Source organism: Hippocampus comes, unplaced genomic scaffold (assembly GCF_001891065.2).
Source record: "Hippocampus comes isolate QL1 unplaced genomic scaffold, H_comes_QL1_v1.1 scaffold17, whole genome shotgun sequence".
In the NCBI taxonomy this organism is placed as follows: Eukaryota; Metazoa; Chordata; class Actinopteri; order Syngnathiformes; family Syngnathidae; genus Hippocampus; species Hippocampus comes.
In genome coordinates this window covers 3,149,788-3,174,223 of record NW_017805002.1, presented here as the reverse complement: position 1 = coordinate 3,174,223, position 24,436 = coordinate 3,149,788, and the positions used below count along the sequence as shown (strand labels likewise).

Below are 24,436 nucleotides of genomic sequence, written 5' to 3'. Positions count from 1 at the left end.
ATTTCCAATTAAGCATACATGCTTGTTTCCAACAGTGCCACTCCTCCGTGTGCTTCCAATTGAAACAAGATGGTTAAAAAAAGGAAAAGAAAAAAAGCCACGCTCAAGTGACGCCAACTAAATCTATCTACTGCCCCCCTGTGGATATACGCTGCAATTCATGTGCAAGCGGTGATTGGCATTTCAACAAATATAATTTCTGTAAGATATTTTGATTCTAGTGTTGGAAGATTTTTGATTGCCTGCCATCAAGCAGCAATTTATTTGGCAAAATTCATGTTTGAAGGGTTGAAACAATTTTATATACTAAATTGGATCCACGGAGAAAAACTCAAACAGAGTGTGAGGTCACTCATTCGCGTACTGGGGGCCAACAGGGAATTAGCTCTGAAGTGTAGATATCCCTAAATTCAGTCCTTGAATAGTAGACATTTATATAGTTTTCAATATTTTTTACTGGTCACTGTAATGTGCTTAGTGTAAACATACTGGCTTCAATGCTATGTGGCAATATTTAATATATTAAAGTCTATGTTGAAACTCACTCCCATTTACTTTCTGCCTTGTTACTCAAAATGAGAAGTTTAAGAGCAATAAATCATCCATCCAACCAACCATCCATCCATTTTTTTAATCCACTTATCCTCACGGGTCACGGGCATGTTGGAGCCTATCCCAGCTGTCTTCGGGCAGTCGGCGGGATTCGCCCTCAACTGGTTGCCAGAAAATCGCAGGGTACACATAGACAAAAAAGTCATTCAAACACACCTTGGGAGAAAAAAATATGTTTTTTTAAATTAATATAATATGTCATATATATTTTTTTTTGACAACCGGAGTACCCAGAGAAAACCTACACAGGCACAGGGATAACACACAAACTCCACACAGGAAGAAGCCCGAAATCAAATTTATCTTAAAAATTGCAACTTGAAATCGATATAGCTTTATTCAAAGTGGCACATATATATACTGTAGGCGGGGAAAAAGAAATGTCGATTGATAATATTCAGTCTTGCTTATAAGGATGTGAAGTTGGACACTGCTCACATGTGTTGAAGTATTCTATATGTCATATTTGATTTTGATTTGATTTGACTTTTTATTAGATCTCCCATAGGAGAAACTTGTCTCGGAGGAGAGTCCCTCTGTGCTGCTACATACATATGAGGTACGTGATCATCTGAATGGTTGCCCTTTCACCATGTAATGAATTAATACTGGGTCTTCTGTTGAGGAAACTTTGCAGGATTTCTGTGTGAAAAACAGTACAAACTATAAATCTTGCAGCAGGTTTTATGTTGAGGAGACATATATTTCCTTTGTTTGGACACAAGTAAAAAGTATTTTCGAGGCCTTAACACCTGTTTCACTATTCAACAAGAAATGAAATGAACATATGTATATTTTAAAAGGCACCATAAAAAAAGTCTCAAGGACCCATGCCCCCCCAAAAAAAAAAAAAAAATGACAAAGTCAGCCATTTTGGTTTGAAGACGCCATGTTGGGCAAATTCAAGTCCTTTTTCTTCTCCAAACGAGACAGACTCAAGGCGGCCCGGTGGGTCAGTGGTTAGAGCGTCGACCTCACAGTGCAGCGGTACCGGGTTCAATTCCAGCTCCGGCCCTCCTGTGTGGAGTTTGCATGTTCTCCCCGGGCCTGCGTGGGTTTTCTCCGGGTATTCCGGTTTCCTCCTACATTTCACAAACATGCATGGCAGGCTGATTGAGCACTCGAAATTGTCTCTAGGTGTGAATGTGACCGTGGATGGTTGTTCGTCCCTGTGTGCCCTGCGATTGGCTGGCAACCGGTTGAGGGTGTCCCCAGCCTACTGCCCGAAGACAGCTGGGATAGGCTCCAGCACCTCCCGCAACCCTAGTGAGGAAAAGCGAAACGGAAAATTAATGAATGAGTGAGCCAGACTCAGAAGCAAATATCCTTTTTCCAACTTTTATTGAGCTATGGCACATATTTTACATGACAAAAATCTGATGAAGCACCATCAAGTGTTCCAAAAGTGGAGATTCAAGTTCAGAATTTTGATCCTAATTGCATAATTGCCTTTGTCATATTTGAAGGTTTGCATGAGATTTTTTTTCAAGACTTTCCTTCTGCATATGACGGCGATGGTGTTATCCCTGCAAATGATTCACCACAACACTTCTTGTTTTGATGCCTTGAGAGTCCCAGAGGGACAAGTGACAGGCCAAGTACGGGGGTCGAAGCGCTCATTAGACGACGGGGCAAATGAATTCTCGCAGGGACTGAGTCGGCGTGCCAGGCCAACCACAACAACAACAGCAGATGTGGCCTGTCGGAAAGCTCCAAGTTGTCGCCTTGTGAGGCTTTTTTTTTTTTTGCGAGACATCGTAGCTTGCCAAAGAGGTGCATCAAATCAAGTGTGCCGTGCTGGATAACATCGCAGCCCTCCAGGCAAAAAAGTGACTTTATCTCTGTGAGTCAGTCTGGAAAGAGGTTTCGTCCGTGATGCATTGGGATGCCGTGATGTGCACAGTGAGCGATTGTTCAGCAGATAGTTACTTCAGCGGGAAGGCTTTAAGCACGTTTATCCATAAGGCATCGCAGCATAGTAATGGCTGTTATATTTAGAGGCACACACAGATGTACAAGTGTAATGTATTAATGTCTCTTACAACTCCGACAAACACAAAAGCAGTTTGTTGACTTGTTTTTCCCATTTGCTCATTTTACACAGCCAATGCGGCTTGGCACACTGAGATCATAAATGTGTGTGAGAATCGCTTTTAACGCAAAGGGCATGGTCTGTGAGTGGGTTTTTAACTTCAGGCTCCCTTATGCCACGTTCACTTAAAGACAATGGGGCTGTTTTTGTCCCGATTTTGCTTTTTCCCGAACAACAATGTCAAACGCCAGACTATGTTAGGTTTTATAAGATTAACAAATAACATTATGCTTCCGTCTAAAGTGTGTTAAGAGTGGATTTGTCCCGATAATAGGGTCCAAAACGGGACATGTAGAAGCGTCAAATCGAAAAATCTTGACGTGTGTGGGGAAAGCTGACTCGTCTCGATTCATTTGACTCCATGAAATGTGATGTGGGCGGACCGGTGGTCCAGTTGTTAGCGCGTCGACCTCACAGTGCAGTGGTACCAGGTTCAATTCCAGCTCCCGTCTCCCTGTGTGGAGTTTGCATGTTCTCCCCGGGCCTGCGTGGGTTTTCTCCGGGTACTCCGGTTTCCTCCCATATTCCAAAAACATGCATGGCAGGCTGATTGAACACTCAAAATTGTCCCGACGTGTGAGTGTGAGTGCGGATGGTTGTTCGTTTCTGTGTTCCCTGCGGTTGGCTGGCAACTGGTTCAGGTTGTCCCCTGCCTGCTGCCCGAAGGCGGCTGGGATAGGCTCCAGCACCCCCCGCGACCCATGTGAGTATAAGCGGATCGGAAAAAAATGGAAATGTGATGTGACCAGAAGGTAGCCACTCAAAGAAGTGGTCTGACTGATGAACAAGGTTGGTCAGTCCATTACTGACAGAGTAAGCACTGATATTGTGGGTTTTGGTTCTCATTCTTGTAGTCAAAACATCGAAACGTGACTGTGGCGAAAGCCAATCTGGAAGCGACATCAAGCTCGTACTGCTGTCGGTCACAACTGGTTGTGCTGATTTCTTTGTATATGTTTGTCATTCGCCACAATAAAAATGACAAGGAGAAGCATTTCTTACTGCACTGGAGGAAACCACATAAAATAACAGTGCAGAAGCAGAGATATTATGGAAGAACTAGTACCGATACCAGGTAACAGTATCAAGCTGATACCAGCCATATTTCAGGGAATCAGATACAGATACCAGTCACGGATACCAATCGCTGGCGCCATCTTGTGGCCATTTTAGTAACAGGTAATGCATGGCTGACAGAATCTATTTCTAAAAAAACATTGATGGGTTTAAAAATTTAAAACGACATTAAATCCTTCTGTTTTTTTGGATTAAATAATAATTGGATTACAAAAATCTGAAGCGGTTTTGAGTTTGCATCATGCAGCTCGAAAAGACGAAAGCGCGCCGACTTCCTAAACACAACATGTCCTGGTTTCGTGCGCCTTTAGGGAAATCCCACATCCGGATAAACGCTTCCTCTTTGGCATCGCCGTCATTGGGAGCGGAAATCCTCATTACGGCAATTAAATCGCTGCATCAACACTGCAGGCGGCAGCACATCGTTCTTGCCTGCCTGTTTGGCGTCACTGGGGTCTTTTCCCACTCTGTCATCATCTCCACTGACCTGGATCGCTGGCCCACGCCTACATGTCGATAAATATTTCAATACAGACTAATGTGGGACACAGTCATGGATATGTTGTAGCAGGTGTACATTTTAATCACTGTGTGGCCACTGAGAAACCCAAATACACGCACACACACACACACACACACACACACACACACACACACACACACACACACACACACACACACACACACACACACACACACAATTCTCAGCGGTGTGTGTGTGTGTGTGTGTGTGTGTGAAAGTGTTTGTGTCTCCATGAAAGCAAGTGAGTGAACACTCCGCCTGGATTTTCCTTTCCTTTGGCACCAAATGAAAGTCCAAAAAGTAGGATATAATCCGACGTTGCACATGCTGTCCCGCTGTACACGTGCGCGTGTTTCTGTAGAGGAGGGTGCAGCTGCCGCACACGATGGGCTCAGCCGACTGTGAAATGTGTTCTTAAACTGTTAATTTCATAGCCTGCATGGAAATGCGGGACGTTGGTTTACATGGCATCAGTCAAGGTCCGGCCGTCCCATGTTATTAGCACCGTTACCGTGGTTACTGATAGCGTGCTGCAAAAAGAGATTTCACCATCTGTTTGCAGACTGTTTGAACAGCTTTCAAGTTGCTTTACAGTTGTCTTTCTCTCAGACTTTCTTGTCTGAGAGATGCTGTTTTTTTGTTACTGTTGCCAAATTCATGTTAGAAAGAAAAAAAAAATGTCTGACCAATTCACAAAGGATAGTGACCGAGCCCTGCCAGAAATAAAGAAAAACGCTGACTAATTTGACAACCTCCAAAAATGTTTACAATTGACTATTGATGAAAATTTTAAATACTACAGAAAGTATCCAGTAACCCTGATCAAACGTAGTTCCTTCTTGATATATACAGCTTGTCCCACGGTTGACATTGCATTGCTTCAACATACTTCCATAACACCAATTACAGTGCTACTTTCTTATTCAGAAAGGCCTTTGGCTGCATCTTAGGGTGTTTCAGAAAGAGCAGAAAAACATGTTGCGCTTTTCGACAACAAGCTGGGGAAAAGTATCACAGAAAAACAACCATTAATTTTTGAATAGTAAACTCAAAAGATTTGAGTGAGTGACTTTAATGTCAATTATCCATCCATCCATTTTCTGATCCGACTTTGATGCTGTCTGAATGGGTGAACCACATTTGCTATTTCAACACAATGAGAAAGGGTTATGTTGCTTTTGTTTGACACAGTACATTGATCACAACTTTAATGGTGTAGTTTAGTTCATTGAATCGTTTGTGTCCGGCTCAAGTTGTCGTCTTGCTGTTCGTCGAAGCCTTTCAAGATTTGATAGACATCATGCTCGTCTTTTTTGACACAAATGCTTTGTGTTCTTCCCCCTGGTTTACAATCGCTGCAGGTAGCACAGAGCATGAGCTCTTATCTCTAGTCGAGCAATTTGAGCAACTGTAAATAGCGCAGTTGTTCACCATTGTTGTGAACACAAATCAGATTTAGTGACAGGTATGCCTCTGTTATCTAAGTCACTCGACTGCCTGCCCTCAAACATAGAAACCTTTGCACACATCATGCAAATGTGACGTCACAGGTTCACCCTTAGTCTCGTCACATCTGAGCAATGAAATTAAAGAAGACGTCACAATGGACTCAAGCTGAATATCAATCCATCCATCCATTTTTTGAACCGCTTAATCCTCACAAGGGTCACGGGGCGTGCTGCAGCCTTTCCCAGCGGTCTTCGGGCAGCAGACGGGCGACACCCTGAATTGGTTGACAGCCAGCCGCAGGGCACACAGAGACGAACAACCATCCGCGCTCACACTCACACCTAGGGACAATTTAGAGCATTCAATCAGCCTGCCATGCATGTTTTAGGAATGTGGGAGGAAACCGGAGAACACGGAGAAAACCCACGCAGGCACGGGGAGAGCATGCAAACTCCACACAGGACGGCCGGAGCTGGGATCGAACCCACGACCTCCGTACTGTGAGGTTGACGCGCTAACCACTGGATCACCAGGCCGCCTCATGCTGAATATTCACCAGCCATTTGTAGTTGGAGCGGGCACACATGATGGCAGAACGGGCTGCCTGAATAGAGAAATGTGAAAGTCTGTGTACATAGAGTTGTGCGGCTGTTTAAGGGGCAATTAGGAGCAAAAACAAGAATCTTGAATCGAGTTTTATGAGCATTGGGAGCCAATGACATAAATACAGCCATCTCTGTGGTACGAGCACCATCTCTCTGTTGTTTGTTTGACGACTGACTCCCACCATCGCTGGCAACGGACGACCGGAAAACAATTCCGGCCATGGAGCGACATACCCTCACGGACTTATATATATTCAGTCCGTGTGTACCCTGTGTCTCCACAACACTTAAAAAAAACTGGTTTCTAAAAGCTTCAATGCCGCCTAGTGAAGCTTGTCGCCTTATGTGACAACAACAGATTGAGGTTCTGGCATGCTACTTTATAGCTAGCTGTGTTTGGCATTGTTTGTAGAAAAAAAAAAGCATCTACTGATGTTTAAGACAGTGAAAAGTTTTTAAAAACCCATCTACCGTATGTCATCTCTTTCTTTGCAAGTATTACATGTCATAACGTGGAGACCCGCAGTTACTAATATGAAGCGGCCAATGTATGTAAAGTGAATTAGCCAAATTGTGACATCATATTTCCGCATGTCTCACTCACAGATGCATTTTCATAGACGGATGTTTAATTTCACACATGATGGGTGCCCAGGCATGCCAGAGAACCAACGGTTAGTATACAAGCAAGTAAAAAGTCAATTTTCCATATTATGCTCCCATTAAGACAGCCCTTGTATTAGACCTCATTTGATTGAGCAAGTGTATAGAAATTACGACGCCCTTGTGCATTTCCCCTCATGAATTTTCCATTCAAGGTTGTATTGCCTGCGGCTCAGCTCGCATACCTAATTTCCCGCTAAATGGCAATTTGCCTTCTAACCTGTCCCAGTCGTTGTCAACATTTTCTACTCATTGTGTTCAAGGTGCAGAAAGACCAAGCATAACCGAGCATATGTGGACTGTTTACGATGATAACTGAGGCCCCTTTCCACGACTCCTTGTCGGCCACATTTCCATACGACGGTTTGCTGCCACCTCGCCACGCTGCGATTTGGCACCCGTCAGGGGTTACTTTCGTCAGCCCATCTGCTCCTTTGAAAGGTGTGTGCTTCTCACGCTTCCAAGTCGTGTCTCACACTCGCAAGCAGGATTAATTAGCTGCAGAAAATGAAATAAGGCAGCAAGGATCAAAATATTTCTTTAAGATTTCTTTTATGTGAGTTGTACAATCCACGGGTTGTTTTGAATGAATATCTATCTTTTTTTAATCAAATTGACTAAATTTATCCACACAAAAAGAGTGATTACAGTGAGACCTCCAAAGGTGATTGAAATTTGTTTACTTCCAAATACTTTTAATTTCAAAACAATGTTTAAAAATCATATTCAGTCAATTCCTCACCGAAAAAGAAATGTCAGTGTCAGTCTGATGTTGGGTTGAAAACCATGGAACAAAGATCCGTCTACAAATGAGTTTTAAAAATAGACAGGGAGGGCGCTTGACTAACATTTAATGTAAAAATCATTCTTCCAGAGGGAAGAACCGACAACAGAAAAAGTTTCCTTCTGCTGACTCCTCTGTACCTTTAGTAGCGTCTGGTCCGCAGACCTGAGGCACTGAGCAGGTGCATACGGGTGGAGAAGGTCACAGAGGTAAGCTGGGGCAAGATTTAAAAACGAATAGAAATATCTTAAAATTAACTTTAAATGTCAGTGAAGGGAAGCCAGAATTGGGCTTATGTGCTGCCTCTTACAAGCTCCAGTTAGGAGGCAAGCAACAGCATTTTGGACCAACTGGAGATGTTTGATGGAGGACTGCCTGGATCTGATTGTCATCCGCATATCAGTTGAAGGAAATACCATGTTTTCTTAGAATGGAACCTAGGAGCAGCAAATGCAGTGGAAAAAAAAAAGCAGGGGCTCCAAAATAGAACTCCCTTTATTTATTTGAGGGGAGTTTTGCTGCTCCTAATTTCATGGTGATAGCATGACCAATCTTGAACTTGCTCCCAATTTCCCAGAGTGTATTTATTTTGATTGACTTTTAGATTTAATAGCAGCTCACAGCCCATGATTGGAAGTGAATCCCAGAGGTCCTGTATTATCTCTCACTCTCCCCCCTTCCTCCAAAACATATAAATGACCGTAAAGGGTCCATAATCAATCAGTATTAGCATTCAGGTCCACACGTCTCCTCTGTTAGAGCTGTCTCAAATCAGGGTGGACGTAAAGCAGATATTCCAGTCTTTGGGAGGCATCTTGCCAATGTATTACCCTGACAGTTTGTCATACAGGGAGCTGAGCAGGTCCTCCCTCAGGGGATGCACCTTTATTCCAGTACTACCTGCTCTAGTTGGCTTTCAAGGTTCACTGATGATGTCTTAATGGTTGGGTTCAACCTGTTTTTTTTTTTTGTTTTTTTTATCTTTAAAAAGTTACATTATTACATTTTGTGATATTCTCAAGTGTCGGTGACATTGGCTTTCTTAACAATCTGATGTCATTTGGAATAACAACCGCCTGTCTTCATTACTGTTTCTTTTTAATCTCAGCACTGGGAAACACAGAGAGTTGACATTTGAGTTGTATTCTTGCAAAGAGTGGTTGCACAGAGCAGGCAGATAGAAATGAACAGAACACAACCAGACTGCAGGATGGAGCCATAAACAATAACGCAAAGTACAGAAATAATTCAACAACAGAGTGGCTTCAGCAGAAGACAAAATTCCTTCTGGAGTGGCCCAGTCAAGTCCTAACCTCAACCCATTTGAAATGCTGTGGCATAACCTCAAGAGAGCAAGTTAGACAAGACGATCCAAGAATATTATTGAACTGAAACCGGAATGCTCAACAAGAGTCTACAAACCTTTGCGGATTATCATTAGCTGGATGACTAAGAATCTATGCAGTCATAAAGACAACTTTTCGCAAGCACATTACTTTTTTTTTTTTTTTTTTTTTTTTTTAATAATGTGACAGTAAGTTAAAAATGACTTGGACAATTATGCTATCAGGATTTTTTTATGCTATCAGCTAATTATGCTATCAGGAACAATTTCTACTCAATAACAGACCAATTAAATTCAGCTGGAGGGTCTCTCTTGTCATAATAAGTGGTTGAGAATCACTGATGTAACAAAGAGCTGAAAGTCTAATGACGGCTTACAAATTGTCACCTGTGTCAAGTGGGAACATGTTCTGCTTTTCAACATTTTGTCAATCTACGAATAACCAGTGCTCTTGCCTAAAATGCATCCCAGAAAGAAGAAGGTCATACTTGGACCACAACTAGGCAGGCGTTTATTCTTCTTGCCTGACTGTTGTCGTGAAGCTGGTTTGGCCACTTTATCAGCCCCATCAGCTTCCAGACAAATCAGTGGTAACGGCTGCCGTTCAACCTCGTCTCCGGCCGCTTCTCATCGCTCCGAGTAAACGCGCCCAGCGCTGTTTACGACCTTGGCCTTCACCTTGCCTCGCGGCGGCCGATCGTGTGAGTGCGTAATGATTCGGCTTGGGCAGCCCATGTATGAGCGCCCGATCAATGCCGCTCTCTCTCTCTCTCTCTCTCTCTCTCTCTCTCTCTCTCTCTCTCTCTCTCTCTCTCTCTCTCTCTCTCTCTCTCTCTCTCTCATTCTTATTGATTGTCTGGTCTGTCACAGCCACACCCGACGCAGCAGATAAATCGTTGGGCTCCGTTACTCAAAGAGCGTCCCGAGAGATGTCACTTTCATAGACGACACAGACTAAGCGCAAGACACCGAGATATACATACCTATTTACCATCTTAACTAAATTTCTTCTTTCTACCCACAATCTTGCTGCTGTAGACTGTAAATTTCCCCAGTGTGGGACAAATAAAGGATATCTGAATCTGAATCTGAAATTGTCTCCATTATTAGAAGGGAAATACCGAAGTCCCCCTATACTGGAAAAAAGCGTATCATTACCTATGATGTCCACTAACCTTTAAACTAAGCCACACTGTGTTTGTTTACGCCATCTACTGCATGTGTCTCTCAAGCACAAGACAGTCACACTTCACGTCCTTTATACAAATCCAAACAAATCTGAATTCAGTACAAATGCAAATATAGGGTGTTACAAAAACATGTACTCACTCTTTGACTGGCTATTACTCGTATACTGTATATTGTTTTCAGTGATATTTTTAATAGACAGATACAGACTTGATGATTAAAGGAAAATACATTATTTGGGGTATTTGTGCCTGAAACAAAGCAAACAAAGCATGGGTACACTTTCAGGTGAATTAAATCTCTTATAAACACTAATAAATTATTATTATTATCCATTCTCCACTTTCTAATCTGCTTGTTCTCACAAGGGTCGCAGATGTTCTGGAGCCTATCCCAGGTGTCTTCGGGCAGGAGGCGGGGGACAACCCTGAACTGGTTGCCAGCCAATCGCCGGACACACAGACAAACATTTCACACTCACTTTTGCACCTAGGGAAAATTTCGAGCACATGTGTCAAACTCAAGGCCCGGGGGCCAGATGTGGCCCGTGACAAAAATGAGTTTGGCGCCTTTGATTTAGAGTGTTCAGTTTACCTGCCATGCATGTTTTTGGAATGTGAGAGGAAACCGGAGTACCCGGAGAAAACCCACGCAGGGACAGGGAAAACATGCAAACTCCACGAAGGCCGGAGCCGGAATCGAACCCTGCACTTCTGTACTGTGAAGCCGACGTGCTGACCAGTTGTCCACCCTGCCACCCAGACAAAAGACCATGGGAAATAAATGATTTTCACTTCATTTAAGTTGTAAAGGTACCTCTGTGTTTCTGTAGGCCCTGAGGGAACGCCATTGATACAGACATATCCGAGTCTGGATGCTACGTTCCAGCTGGATGGATCCAGGGACCTCTCGCTGTCCAGTGAGAAAGCATGTGGTGCCGATGCACTCACTCACTTTTTATTATTTCTTTATTTAGTTAAGTTTGGAAAGACCTTTTCTAGGACAGGTTATTAGGGTCACCTAGCCAGAAAAATATAAGACAGATTTAACGTCCATAACAAGCTATCAGTTGATCACTAAAAAGCAACTGGTAGGTGCAAGGGATGGCCCAGTCAACAGCTTGACGTCATATCTGTTCCCAACAAGGCGCCTTGCATTAAAATTAACTCCACACAGAAAGGCCCGGGCCTGGGATTGGACCCTGTACCTCTGCACTGCGAGGCCAACGTGCTAAACAGTCGACAACCATGCCACCTATTATTATTATTAGTAGTAGTAGTAGTAGTAGTGGTAGTGGAAGTAGCGGTATTGTTGTTGTTGTTGTTGTAGTTGTTGTTTTATTCAATTTACACATTACACAACAGATAATTGCGTATTCTCTCATATTGTTTTGAGTGCACCCCTCCCTTCTTATGCAATGGACTAATCCATCTTCGGACTTTGCATGAACAGATTTGTTTCAGGCAGGGGGGATACAATACATAGGTATAAATTACAGCCCGAAGGCCACATCCGACCCACCTACATTCTATGAGCTGCCCTCACAGTGACCATAAGGTCAGAAGTAAAACATAAAATATGCGTAGCTTTTATTTGGAAAGTTGTGCTTTTCTTTTATTTTATGCAGATGTGTGGACACGAGTACAAGAATGAGGTACCCTGAGTGTCTCCGTACAGCGTTGCCAAGTTAGCGCCGTTTTTGCTCTGTTTAGTGACTTTTCTGACCCCTCTTGCAAACATCTTTTCCGAAAAGGAGACAAGCAAAAATGAAAAAAGTGGTCCTATTTGCAACATTTGTATTTCCTGCACAGTGTAGGGAAGAGGGTCAAGAAGATTTGGCCCGATCATACTGTATGCAAATCTACAGTTTCATATACTGTACTTATTGCGTTATCATTGTATCAATATACTGTACATCATTGTCAATAATACAATACTTCCCACTTATCTATAGATGCGGTAGTCTGTTTCCATCTGAACTGCCTGATGCAGTGGTGCACCATTTCTCCAATTGGAGCACCTAGAGCACGCACCGGTACTCTGTTTTTAGTGCGCTCTGAAAAACCGAACAGCACTGTTAAACAAAGTTTTGTTCAGAAACTCAGAACGTTGTTCGAATGTGCAGTTCAGTCCTGCTTTCAAAGTCACCCTCTGTCTTCTGAATATAAACTGCTGCTGTCAGAGCACAGAGACATGATGCCCAAGTGCAGGACAAACAGATGGAAAAACTCATTCAGACCATTTTCCATTGCCCTTTTGAATGATATGGCATAACACTCTGCATATTGTGTGTGTGTGTGTGTGTGTGTGTGTGTGTGTGTGTGTGTGTGTGTGTGTGTGTGTGTGTGTGTGTGTGTGTGTGGATTGTTGATTTTTTCTGATGTTGACATTTGGCTGCAAAAGGAATTGCCCCTCAGGGATGATAAAGTTCACCTTGACCTTGACCTTGACCTTGACTGTGCAAGTGTACCGCATGTTGAAACCAGCACACATGAATGCTAACAACAAGCACTCATGTGCTCATAGATCAAGCGAGAGAGGGCCTGAAGATCTGTATAAGTAAATAGCCCTGCCGACAATAAATAACCAGTTGGTGGTGGAGAGCGTGGGAATTTACAGCCCGGGCCTAAAAGAGGCTGGATGGGATTCCGCTCGCTCTCTGGTCCCCGTGCATTCCATCTCATTGGAGCGGCGGCACTCCCCTGGAGTCGAAACAAAACGTCCCCCGACGACCATCAATCATTTTTCTCCCCAGTGAAAACGGAATTTACTCACCCTGTGGACTCAGGACCCTGAGCTGCGATACAAGTCCAGACACAGTAAGCTGCCATGTTTGAACGGAGCGTGACCTAAAAAAAAGTGCATCAAGGGAACAGATGCCGAGTGGCTAGATAGGGCTGTTCTGATAAAAGGAAAGTATCTCTTTCAGGGTCTTCTAAGCCTTTTGTCTGGACGTAGTGATAAGTAGCCTCGCACACTCACACACATAAATGGAAGCCTCCTCCATGTAATCCCAATATGTGACATCATTCATTTCGCAGTGGGAGCACATCACACAAAGTCTCTAAGTCGACTTACTCCTGCACAAGCCAAAGCGGAAGTTATGTAACATCTTCAACTCAAACTATTTATCCTTTTGGAGGAAAAAAAAACAAACAACATTCAGTGTTTTGGTTGCCGTGGAGACTAACTTAAGACAAAACATTCTCTGGATGTTGCTTGCCACTTCCAATTTAAAGTTGTAGCCGCAATCACTTGAACAAAGAAATTGGTAAATCATGAACAGTTGAACGTAGGAAGGCTTTTGCCAAAATGTTGCAATTTGTTTTTAGATCAGTGTCTTCCAGTCACAATTTAGGAAGAACTTGGACAAAAAGTTGAGCGCTATAGAGTGGGAGTGAAATTATCTTAGACCGTTAAGAAGATCATTTTATACAATAACCTTGGCTGTCTCAGTGGCCGAACGTTACTGGCTTCCCTGAGAGCAGCAATGGTGTTAGCCAATTAGCTGCACGAGCCCCTGTGAGGTTGACTTGGTGACATTTCAAAGTTGGAATGTGAAAAATCCAGCACACCCACGCACAACCATAGTGAGGATATGCGCCTCAGAAAATGGATGGATGGACAAACTTTGAAAAACTCAGAGCAACGGACTTCCAGCGATGACTTCAGCCAAGTGCACCATTTGCAGATAGGCAGCGGAGGGTCTACACCCTGGAAGTGGACCTGGAAAAATGACGAGTCAAGCGAACACTTATAGAAATAAAAATTGAATATCTATTGACTTAAGAACAAAGGACTCCATGTACGGCACCGTATGACGTATTTCCAGTGGAAAATATGGCTTCCGTTTATTCCAAGCTACTGGGATGCCATCTGGAGGAAAAATAACCTCATTCATTAAAATTGTGTTCACGTAGTTTTTTTGCAATAGGTATATTCAAGAGCTCAGAGCTGGGGATTTTCAACATCAAAATGTCCTCCTCCAAAGTGGTGACTTTGAAAAGACGAAGAAATGCCTTCTGCGGTCAACTCTGTGGTGTGCCGACCATTATGTCTAGCTTTTTATTTGAAAACCTTTACCAGTGAGCTTGATACGACAAAGAAGATAAAAGGTTTATACAGTCGGACAATTTACCGATTGCAACATCGAATTGATGAAGACAGTGTGTCAGTCCGTCCCCGGCGAATCACAAAGCTGCACTCTCTTCCCCGTTGTCCGTTCGAGGCAACCTCCTATAGAGTGGCGATGTCAGCGGCTTTGTGGGAAGATTTATCCTCATTCTCCAGTTACTAGTATGCTTGAGATTATTACTATTTTATTATTGCTTGTCTTTTATGTTTTCAAAAACTCATTTTTCGCACCTCACGATAGACTGTGACAGTAAAATGATAATAAATCTATTTTGTGGTTGTTTTTTGTGCCCTATAAAGAAAGTTGGGTTGAGCGTGTCAAAATAAGCCATGCAAGTCTTACATTCACAGCAACCTGCATGCACTGCGACACACACTCGAGATACACTAAATCAGGGGTCCCCAACCGCCGGTCCGCGGACCGGTAACGGTCCGCCGGGCATTTGGTACCGGGCCACACAGAAAGAACTTGCCTTAATTCCGTTTTATATATTTTGGAATACGAAATATGTTTTATTTTGAAAAACTACCGGATTCTCCGTTACATCCGTCTGTGTTACGCTTGACACACGTCAAGCCACGCTTCTCCTTCACGTGACCGATTACTTCAAAACAAAACGCGGGAGCTCGCAAAATGAGTAAAAAAAAAAACCGCTGGAGATCGCAAATGACGGCGGCCTTAAAAGGACGTTAGAGACAACTGGATTAAAGTTATGGCTGAATATTCTGAGATCGCCATAGTAGCACTGTTGCTATTTCCGACATGCTATCTGTGTGAGGCGGGGCTTTTCTGCAGCAACGGCGACTAAAACAAAATTACGAAAATTACGAAGTAGACTGGACACACTTGAGGTGTCATTGTCTCCTATTACCCCGAGATGGGACCGTCTGGTTGCAGAAAATCAAGCTCGGTGCTGTGGTGAGTCGTCATTTTCATGCACTTTGAATTTGCGTTGTATCGTATTTTGAAGGCATTAAACATTACCGTAGCGATCAGAGTGTTGCGGCCAGATTAGACGCTCCTTGTGTTTATTATTAGATTTCGAAAACGCCACAGTTTTCATGCAGCTCATACCATATTATTTTGTTGTATTATTTCCGCCACACCTTAAATGCCGGTCCCTGAAAATATTGTCTGACATAAACCGGTCCGTGGGGCAAAAAAGGTTGGGGGCCCCTGCACTAAATCATACATAATGTATGATGAACGGGATATGATGCTTCGATTGCTTTGCCGACACTTCGGATAACAGGAGTGAATAATAAAATAATGTGTCATTCATGCTCACTTGACATCATTTCAGCAGATTACGAGTATATTTTAAAGAGTTTGAAACTATTGCTCGGCCTTAGACAAGCGGCCAGGAGTTAGCATGCCTCTGTAGCCCAAATGCGGAAATGCTGCGTGCAAATGGTCCATTCGGCTTACGAAAAGCATCTCGGAACACATTGTGTTCATATCGTTGGGATTTGTCAAAAGAAAGGACATTTGGCATGAGACAATTGTGAACTGCTTACTTCCGCATGAGCCATGGCGAGGATCATACTTTTGATATTTTCAGAGGTTGAAGTGGCCATAAGCAGCCATATCCACATACATTTTGGTGCCGAGTGATTGCCGTCTTTGGAAATTGTTAGCGATTACAATGATTTTGAATGGACAAATATTGTCGAGTTCCTCCCCGGAACTCCCGCCAATACATGGGAAGAGGGTGATGGCGTGTCGATATTGCTGACTAGAAAGGGGATTTTTCAGAGGATAGTTAGTTATTTCCTGATTTCTCTGAAAACAAATAGATCAAATTGAAAATCCAAGCAATATCAATTTCCTGATTTTAAGAAATGAGCGTGTAAGTGAAACCATCCCAGCCAGATAAGCCCTTTAAGAGCATTTTCTGCATGTTGAGTGCACTGTCATTTGGATAGGCTCAGCTTCTGCTTTCTTTTTTTCTCTCTTCAGGTTTTAACATTTTGAAATGAAAATGAGCCACGCATAAAAGACACATCTGAATCCCATTTGGATTCCTTTATAACCATCCCACTTTCAGCCACCTCGCCTTCCCCTCGCACACGTGTTGCTCAACGCAAACAATGTCAGCCCCCTTTGATGAAGCTTGAAACAACAGCGCGTTGATAAAGGAGCACACACGGGACGCTTCTTCATGCTAATTTTGTTAGAGGAAAATGGAAAATGCTGATTAGCTCAGGCGTGTGTGCTGGGTGGGGATGTTTATGCATAGAGGCTAATCTTAGCACGCCTTTATTTGTTTATACGTGTGCGTGTGCATGTGACACACGTTGACGAGTGAGGTTGGGCTGCTGTTCAGCACCTCGGAGAGCAACAACAGCACCTCAGCCGAGGGAACATAATTACAAGCAGGAAGCCATTGTGTTGCTCACATCTATCTGCATTTCGGCCCCTCTGACAGCCACTATAAATTTTCATTTCTGTCACGGGACTCACTGGACAAAACATTAGGTACGTCAACACTTCAATAACATCCAATACAACACTTTTCTCAAACTCAAGTTCCGGGGGGCCTATATCCGGCCCACCACATCATTTTTTGATTTTTCTTTTTTCTTCAAAAGGGATGTCCCCTTCAGGCGAATGCCTGGGGAGCCGCCGCCTCACCCACAGGCAAATTTTTGTTTTGTTTTTTTTTAATAATGAAAATTTGCCTATAAAATATTGTACTTGAATAAAACATGGAGCTTGAAAAATACAAAGGAATGTAAAGAATTCAAAAGTTTGTCATCATAATTTAATGGTGCAATGCATTTCATTGTGCTGCTCCGTCTCGTGTTATCGCCTTGGCTGCCTGCTTGGCCCTTGCTCTTGCCATTAAATTTCACTGCGCGTGGACGTGTGTGTAAAAGAGAGAGAGAGAGAGAGAGAGAGAGAGAGAGAGAGAGTGAGAGAGAGAGAGAGAGAGAGAGAGAGAGACGTGCTCACGCTTAGCGGGTGTCGAGGTGTTTTGTGTTTGAGGGCGGGGAGTGGAGCCTAGAAGGGGGGTCCTGGATGCTGGAGCGAACATATTAAGCGCGTCACTTGGTTGCGTGGACGAGCGCGAGGTGATGGCTGACGGTGGTTAGGCGCGTGGGTCGACCTCTGCTCTTCGGTCTCTGGGGGAGAGGCTTCCCTCCTCCCACCACTCCGCCCCTCCTCCCTCCTTCTAGGCCACCTGTATGGACCGCCGGGACTCGGGCGTGATCCAGTCACCCGCGTTCCCCTCCGGGTACCTGAAGTGGTTCACTCATGACGACGACGACGACATGACGGTGGAGAATATGCCGGAGGGGGCTACGCCGACCCAAAGTCAGAACCTGCACCACTTTGGTCGGTACGAGCTGGGCTGCTGCGAGCGCGTGGTCATCAACATCTCCGGTTTGCGCTTCGAGACGCAGCTGAAAACTTTTAACCAGTTCCCGGAGACGCTGCTCGGCGACCCCCGCAAGAGGATGCGCTACTTTGACCCCCTCCGGAACGAGTACTTCTTCGATCGCAACCGACCCAGCTTCGACGCAATCCTCTACTACTATCAGTCCGGCGGGCGCATCCGGAGACCCGTGAACGTGCCCATCGACATTTTCTCCGAGGAGATTCGCTTCTATCAGCTCGGCGAGGACGCGATGGAGAAATTCCGAGAGGACGAAGGCTTCATCCGGGAGGAGGAGCGCGTCCTGCCCAAGAATGATTTCCAGAAACAGATCTGGCTCCTGTTTGAGTACCCGGAAAGCTCGGGTCCGGCGCGGGGCATCGCCATCGTGTCCGTGCTCGTCATCCTCATCTCAATCGTCATCTTCTGCATGGAGACCCTGCCGGAGTTCCGCGAGGAGCGCGACCAATCGGCGCAGCTCAGCCGCAATTCCAGCATGATCGGCGGCGTCCCCTCGTACGCACCGAGCCCCTTCACGGACCCCTTTTTCGTCATCGAGACCCTGTGCATCATCTGGTTCTCCTTCGAGCTCCTCGTGCGCTTCTTGTCGTGCCCCAGCAAGACTTCCTTCTCCAGGAACATCATGAACGTCATCGACGTGGTGGCAATCATCCCTTATTTCATCACGCTGGGCACCGAGCTGGCCGAGACGGAGAGCAACGGGGGCCAGCAGGCCATGTCACTCGCCATTCTTCGCGTTATCCGCCTGGTGAGGGTCTTCCGGATTTTCAAGCTCTCGAGACATTCCAAGGGGCTCCAGATCCTGGGGCAGACCCTCAAGGCCAGCATGAGAGAACTGGGCTTGCTCATTTTCTTCCTCTTCATCGGCGTCATCCTCTTCTCCAGCGCGGTTTACTTCGCCGAGGCGGACGACCCCACGTCGAGCTTCAGCAGCATTCCAGACGCTTTTTGGTGGGCGGTGGTCACCATGACGACGGTGGGCTACGGCGACATGCACCCGGTGACCATCGGGGGGAAGATCGTGGGTTCGCTGTGCGCCATCGCAGGCGTTCTGACCATCGCGTTGCCCGTGCCGGTCATCGTGTCCAACTTCAACTACTTCTACCACCGCGAGACGGACGCCGACGACCTGCCGCCGTGCGCCCTGAACGCCAGCTGCGACCACCTGCCCGGCGCGGAGCTACTACAGCCGCGGGGGTCGTGCGCTTCTTCCGCCACCCTCGGAAAGGGAGGCTACGCCGGAGTGGAGGAGGGCGTCAAGCAGCCTCATTTCAACAGCCAGAACTGCGTGAATATCACCAAGATGTTTACCGACGTCTAAAGTGGAACACTGGGACAAAAGTAGCAACATTGTTTTTTTTAAGTGTGTTAATATGCTTTTTTAGTCATGTCTGCGGGGAGTAAATGTCCGTCTTTTTTCAAAAATTTATCCAACAAGCAATGATAAGCTATCATTTTCCACATGATATACATTACTCATAAAAAGTTAGCTGACATTGGGCATTTGGGTGAAATTTTAGAAGGAACCAAAAATGCGCTGGAAACTTTTCAGGTGAACTTATTTTGACCTCTAAACTTCAACTCTTCGATGTAATGGCCCTTTTTGCACAACTTGCTGTTGTTTCAACAAGAAGCCGAAAAACCAAATTATTGACCAATGCTGTACATTTCCTGGTTAAATTCAAATTAAACAGGCCTCTTCATCATGCTGTTCACATTTTGACAAACACGATCAACAGTACTGGCCACTCAAATGAGAATGACAACCAAGTCATCAGCCGATTGCAACAAAACAAAAGACTGGAGAAGTCACCGAAAGTGGACATCTTTGGATATTGGGCCATGGCTCAAACACCTACATATTGTAAATTGTGCCATTCAGTTCCATATTAGAAAACAGCAAGTTATGCAAAAAGTGCGGAAACACTTAACAATTCAATACATAAGTTAAAAAAAACAAAATGAGGTTGTGCTCTATTTTAGATTCATCCTCTAATTTCACCCCAAAACTGTACACCCCAATCTATTTAAAGTTAATCCGTAGTATTATGATTATTGATCCTAATTTACATTTTGAAGTGTTTGTTTTATGAGAAAATATATAAGATCATTGGCTTGCTTAATGTGAAGATATACATGTTCCCTGATGGTGCCTATACATATCTCGTGTGTGGGGAAGGGTGGGGGGTTGTTGACTGGGTACCGAATCTGTACATTCATAGGCCATTTTATTAGGCACACTCGCACTGATAATATTTCCCAAATATTATTGATCCAGAGCACCTATTTTACATTAGATAAATCTCATGGCACACCACCAAACAAAACTATTACAAAAAATAAATCTCACAAATATGCGTGTTCCTGACAGCAGCAGGTTAATTGTGTACCTTCTGCCATCTAGTGGAAAAAACATTTAACTGTTCTGCGTGTGACTCGACAGGCACTGGAATGAATGGATGAACAAAAAATACATTATTTGCCGTAAATTACAACATTTTTTAGGACCGTTTAAGTGAAGTTGGATAATTTCCTGCGACGCACTTGATGATCCCTCGTGGCACATGGTCTACTGAGAAAGCAAAGAAAATGCTTGCTTTTCATTGCTGTCGGGGCATCAGCGAATTTGTGTTCTTTATTATTGTCATGCAGCGTACTGACAGCTTTTTCTAACAGTTAAGCACCCCTCTCAGAATATGGTGCACTGTAATAGTTTTGTACAAATAATGTTTATGGTTAGATGATTCTCTGTGCAGGCAGTGTTTCAAGTAACATTTAAACATTCTTACAAGTCAAATGAGGATAAAGGCAACGTAACCACAATGTCATGAAACTAAAATAAAGCAAAACTGCCCGCCTTGACAACCTGACATAATGGAGAGCAAACAGGAAGTCATTTTACAAACTGATACTGTCATCTCGTGGCGTTTTATGTCTATTGCTGGAATTAACATGAAATTGAATATACATAAATGATTTGGGTCCCATGCAATTAGGGCTTTTTTTGAGGGGGTGGGGGGCTGCTGTTAAATTCATTATTAGATTTACAAATGGAAAATCTCAATATTGGATCGCATTAAGCTAAGTAATTTTAAAAATCTTGACAATTTTTTGTTTTAAATAAGGGAGCCCACACATGACAAAGAAAAAGTTGGCCACAACCATTGCCCACACACAAGGATTTACCATTGTAAATATTGAACCGGAACCGGTGTCAGCAGATCAGGAAGGAAAAAAAAAAAAAACACACCATAGGATAAGAACCTCGTCCCGATTATCGGTATGTGTGCCTCAGCTTTTTATTACTCGAGTGTGCCTAATGTTGTGTCCGGTATGTGCTGTCCACTTTTAAAATCAAACTTCATGAGTCAAGCTTGAAATGTTTTATTGTCAAGTGGCTAGAGTACAGATCCAAATGTGTATTGTTTGTAATGATCATCACTTGTGAAGATGATAAATCAGGTATACATTCAGATAGAGTGCCGATCGTGATGTGAAAGCCCGTCTTGAATGATTGAAATTCAGAGTTGCCTCTATATAATGTAAATAAAATGGAAATTGTTACATTAAAATGACCGACTTCTGAATGTCATAAGAATTGTCGATCATATCAGTCTAAAGGTGAATGTTAGGTCACGTGGTCAAGAGGAAATCCCGCCCCGCAGCTCCCCTTGCAGTTACTGATGCAGTCTCCATGACAACGCCAGTCCCCACAGCAACATCCTCTGATGTTTCCCCAGGCATTGTTTGTTTTTCACAAGGACTTCCCTTCCTTTGCCTCCAAGCCTGGCCTGCCCATTATAGTCCAGAAAACAGCACGTACTTTACTTATCTGTTCACTTTCCGGTTGCAGATATTTAAATCCTTTTAATCTACATTTTGAGTTTGCCCCCAAAAGCGTTGGAACACTGACAACAATTCTTTAGTCTTGGTTTCAAATGTATTTCTTTTTTTTTGGGGGGGGGGGTGGTCTGTGAACTAATTTATACAAGCTAAAAGTGTAACCAACAACGATAACATCCAGAAAACTGAGTATGTTGGGGAAAAATGAGCAATCGTTTTCCACTTTGTCCCACAAACAAACACATGCTTAAATTATGCAATTACTTCCTGATTGAGGGTGTTTACAACCGTTCTAATGAGGCACTTACTGGCTTTCAACATTTCAAGCCCATTTCTTGTCATTTCTTAGCACACAGTTTAAGTGAATTATACTTAATGTATCAACTATAATTAGGATAAATAATAGAGGTCAACAAATTTTTACTTTTTTTAAAAATCAGAGATGCCAAGTAACTTTTGTAGCTGATTTTTAAAAATGTGTGCTAATTCTAAATCTGGCCTTGTTTATTTTCCCACAGACATCATGTTTTCAGATTGCTTCTGCGACTACAGCCTATAACAACTACAACTACTACTAATATTACCCCCTCACCCAAAAATAAAATAACATAACAGAAATAATAATAATAATAATAATAATAATAATAATAATAATAATAATAATAATAATAATAATTGCGTTCCGGTGGTCCAATGGTTAGCGCGTCGACCTCACAGTGCAGAGGTCGTGGGTTCAATCACGGCTCCGGCCTTCCTGTGTGGACTTTGCATTCCAAAAACATGCATGGCAGGCTGATTGAACACTCCAAATTGTCCCTAGGTGTGATTGTGAGTGCAGATGGGTGTTTTTTTTTAATAATAATAATAATAATAATAATAATAATAGGTCGACTGCACTGGTTAGCACATCTGCCTCACAGTGCAGAGGTGCACGGTTCGATTACAGCTCCGGCCTTCCTGTGTGGAGTATGCATGTTACCGTACCTGGTTAGGTTTTCTCCAGGTACTCCGGTTTCCTGCCACATCCACAAAACATGCATGACAGGTTAATGGAACACTCTAAATTGTCCCAAACCCTGCACCTCTGCACTGTGAGGCCGACGCGTTAACCAGTCAACCACCAGGCCACACACACACACACACACACACACAAGAGCTGTCAAGCTGTAACAAATCCAAATACATAAAAATATATTGATTATCAAAATTATTAATTTCACGAAGAAAAATAAGAAAATACAAGCCAATAAAGTAATAATAAAAAATAATACACATTCATCAATAATTTGTCGAAAAAAAAACCCTGAAAATAATAAATATATGTTTGGGGGGCGGGCGGAGGGGGGGGGGGGAAGTCAGCCAATATATTTACAAATTATCCACGCATTTCAGAGTCGTTCTCATTTGAACCAAACCTTGGGATTTTACTTGGTTGCGTCTTTCTGCACCGTGTTGCAGCCTCAAATACTGTAGTAGCTGAACGCTTACATCTAGTGGATAATTCGAGCTATTACAATTCATTATTGACCTCAATGATTCGGCCGGCACAGTGTGGGACTGGTTAGCGCGTCCGCCTCATACTGCAGAGGTGCAGAGTTTGATTTCGGCTCCCCGTGTCTGCATGGGTTGTGTCTTGGCCACGCAGCTTCCAGCACGGCTGCGACCCTTGTGAGGATAAACGGATTAGAAAATGGATAGATGGACGGACCTGTGATTATAAATTGTCACTAAACCAAGAAGAAAATTATGATAAATATTTTAAACGGGTTTAAAAACAAACAAACAAACAAAGCTGTTCGGATAATGGATGCATGAATGGATAGATTAAATTGTTCTCTTCATTTGAATGGAAAATGTTTTGACATACACATATATATATAAAAAAAAAAATCCTCGTCTCACCCCTCGGGTGGTGTCCATCCCTCATTCAGCTCGGGTCCTCTACCAGAGGCCAGGAAGCTTGAGGGTTCTGCGCAGTATCCTTGCTGTTCCCAGCACTGCACATTTCTGGACTGAGATGTCCGATGTTGTTCCCGGGATCTGTTGCAACCACTTATCTAGTTTGAGGGTCACTGCCCCGAGTGCTCCGACCACCACAGGCACGACTGTCACCTTTACCTTCCAGGCTCTCTCCAGCTCCTCTCTGAGCCCTTGGTATTTCTCGAGTTTCTCGTGTTCCTTCTTTCTGATGTTTCCATCACTTGGGACCGCTACATCCACTACAACGGCTTTCCTCTGCCCTTTATCTATGATCACGATATCCGGTTGGTTTGCCTTTACCATCTTGTCAGTCTGGATCCCACCACCACCTTCGGAGGTGTTTCCGATTTTGACCTTGGGGTTTCCAGTCAATACTCTGCACAGATGTCTCGGTAGACTATCCCAGCCACCTGGTTATGGCGTTCCATGCAGGCTTCCCCTGCCAGCATCTTATACCCTGCAGTTATGTGTTGGATCGTCTCAGGTGCCCCTTTGCACAACCTACACCTTGGGTCTTGTCTGGTGTGGTATATCTGGGCCTCAATGGCTCTGAAGCTCAGGGCCTGCTCCTGAGCAGCCAGGATGAGTGCCTCTGTGCTGTCCTTCAGTCCAGCCCCCCCCAGCCACCGGGGCCGATAATGATATCGCGATATCGATACCGGGGCCGATAATGATATCGCGATATCGATACCGGGGCCGATAATGATATCGCGATATCGATACCGGGGCCGAAATCGATA

The 24,436-nt window shown here is 43.9% G+C and overlaps 1 protein-coding gene across 1 annotated transcript; it reads left to right on the top strand.

Moving 5' to 3' along the window:
• The first annotated feature begins 17,415 nt into the window (after positions 1 to 17,415).
• LOC109506902 (potassium voltage-gated channel subfamily A member 3-like) lies at positions 17,416 to 20,344 on the top strand. The gene has a single exon (XM_019855931.1). It carries the CDS (start codon positions 17,662 to 17,664, stop codon positions 19,192 to 19,194), a length of 1,533 nt encoding a protein of 510 aa, XP_019711490.1. The 5' UTR covers positions 17,416 to 17,661; the 3' UTR covers positions 19,195 to 20,344.
• Positions 20,345 to 24,436: the final 4,092 nt, after the last annotated feature.

Bases quoted from the DNA above. Each gene is read 5' to 3' on its own strand.
- LOC109506902 (XM_019855931.1), top strand. From the start codon at position 17,662: ATGGACCGCCGGGACTCGGGCGTGATCCAGTCACCCGCGTTCCCCTCC.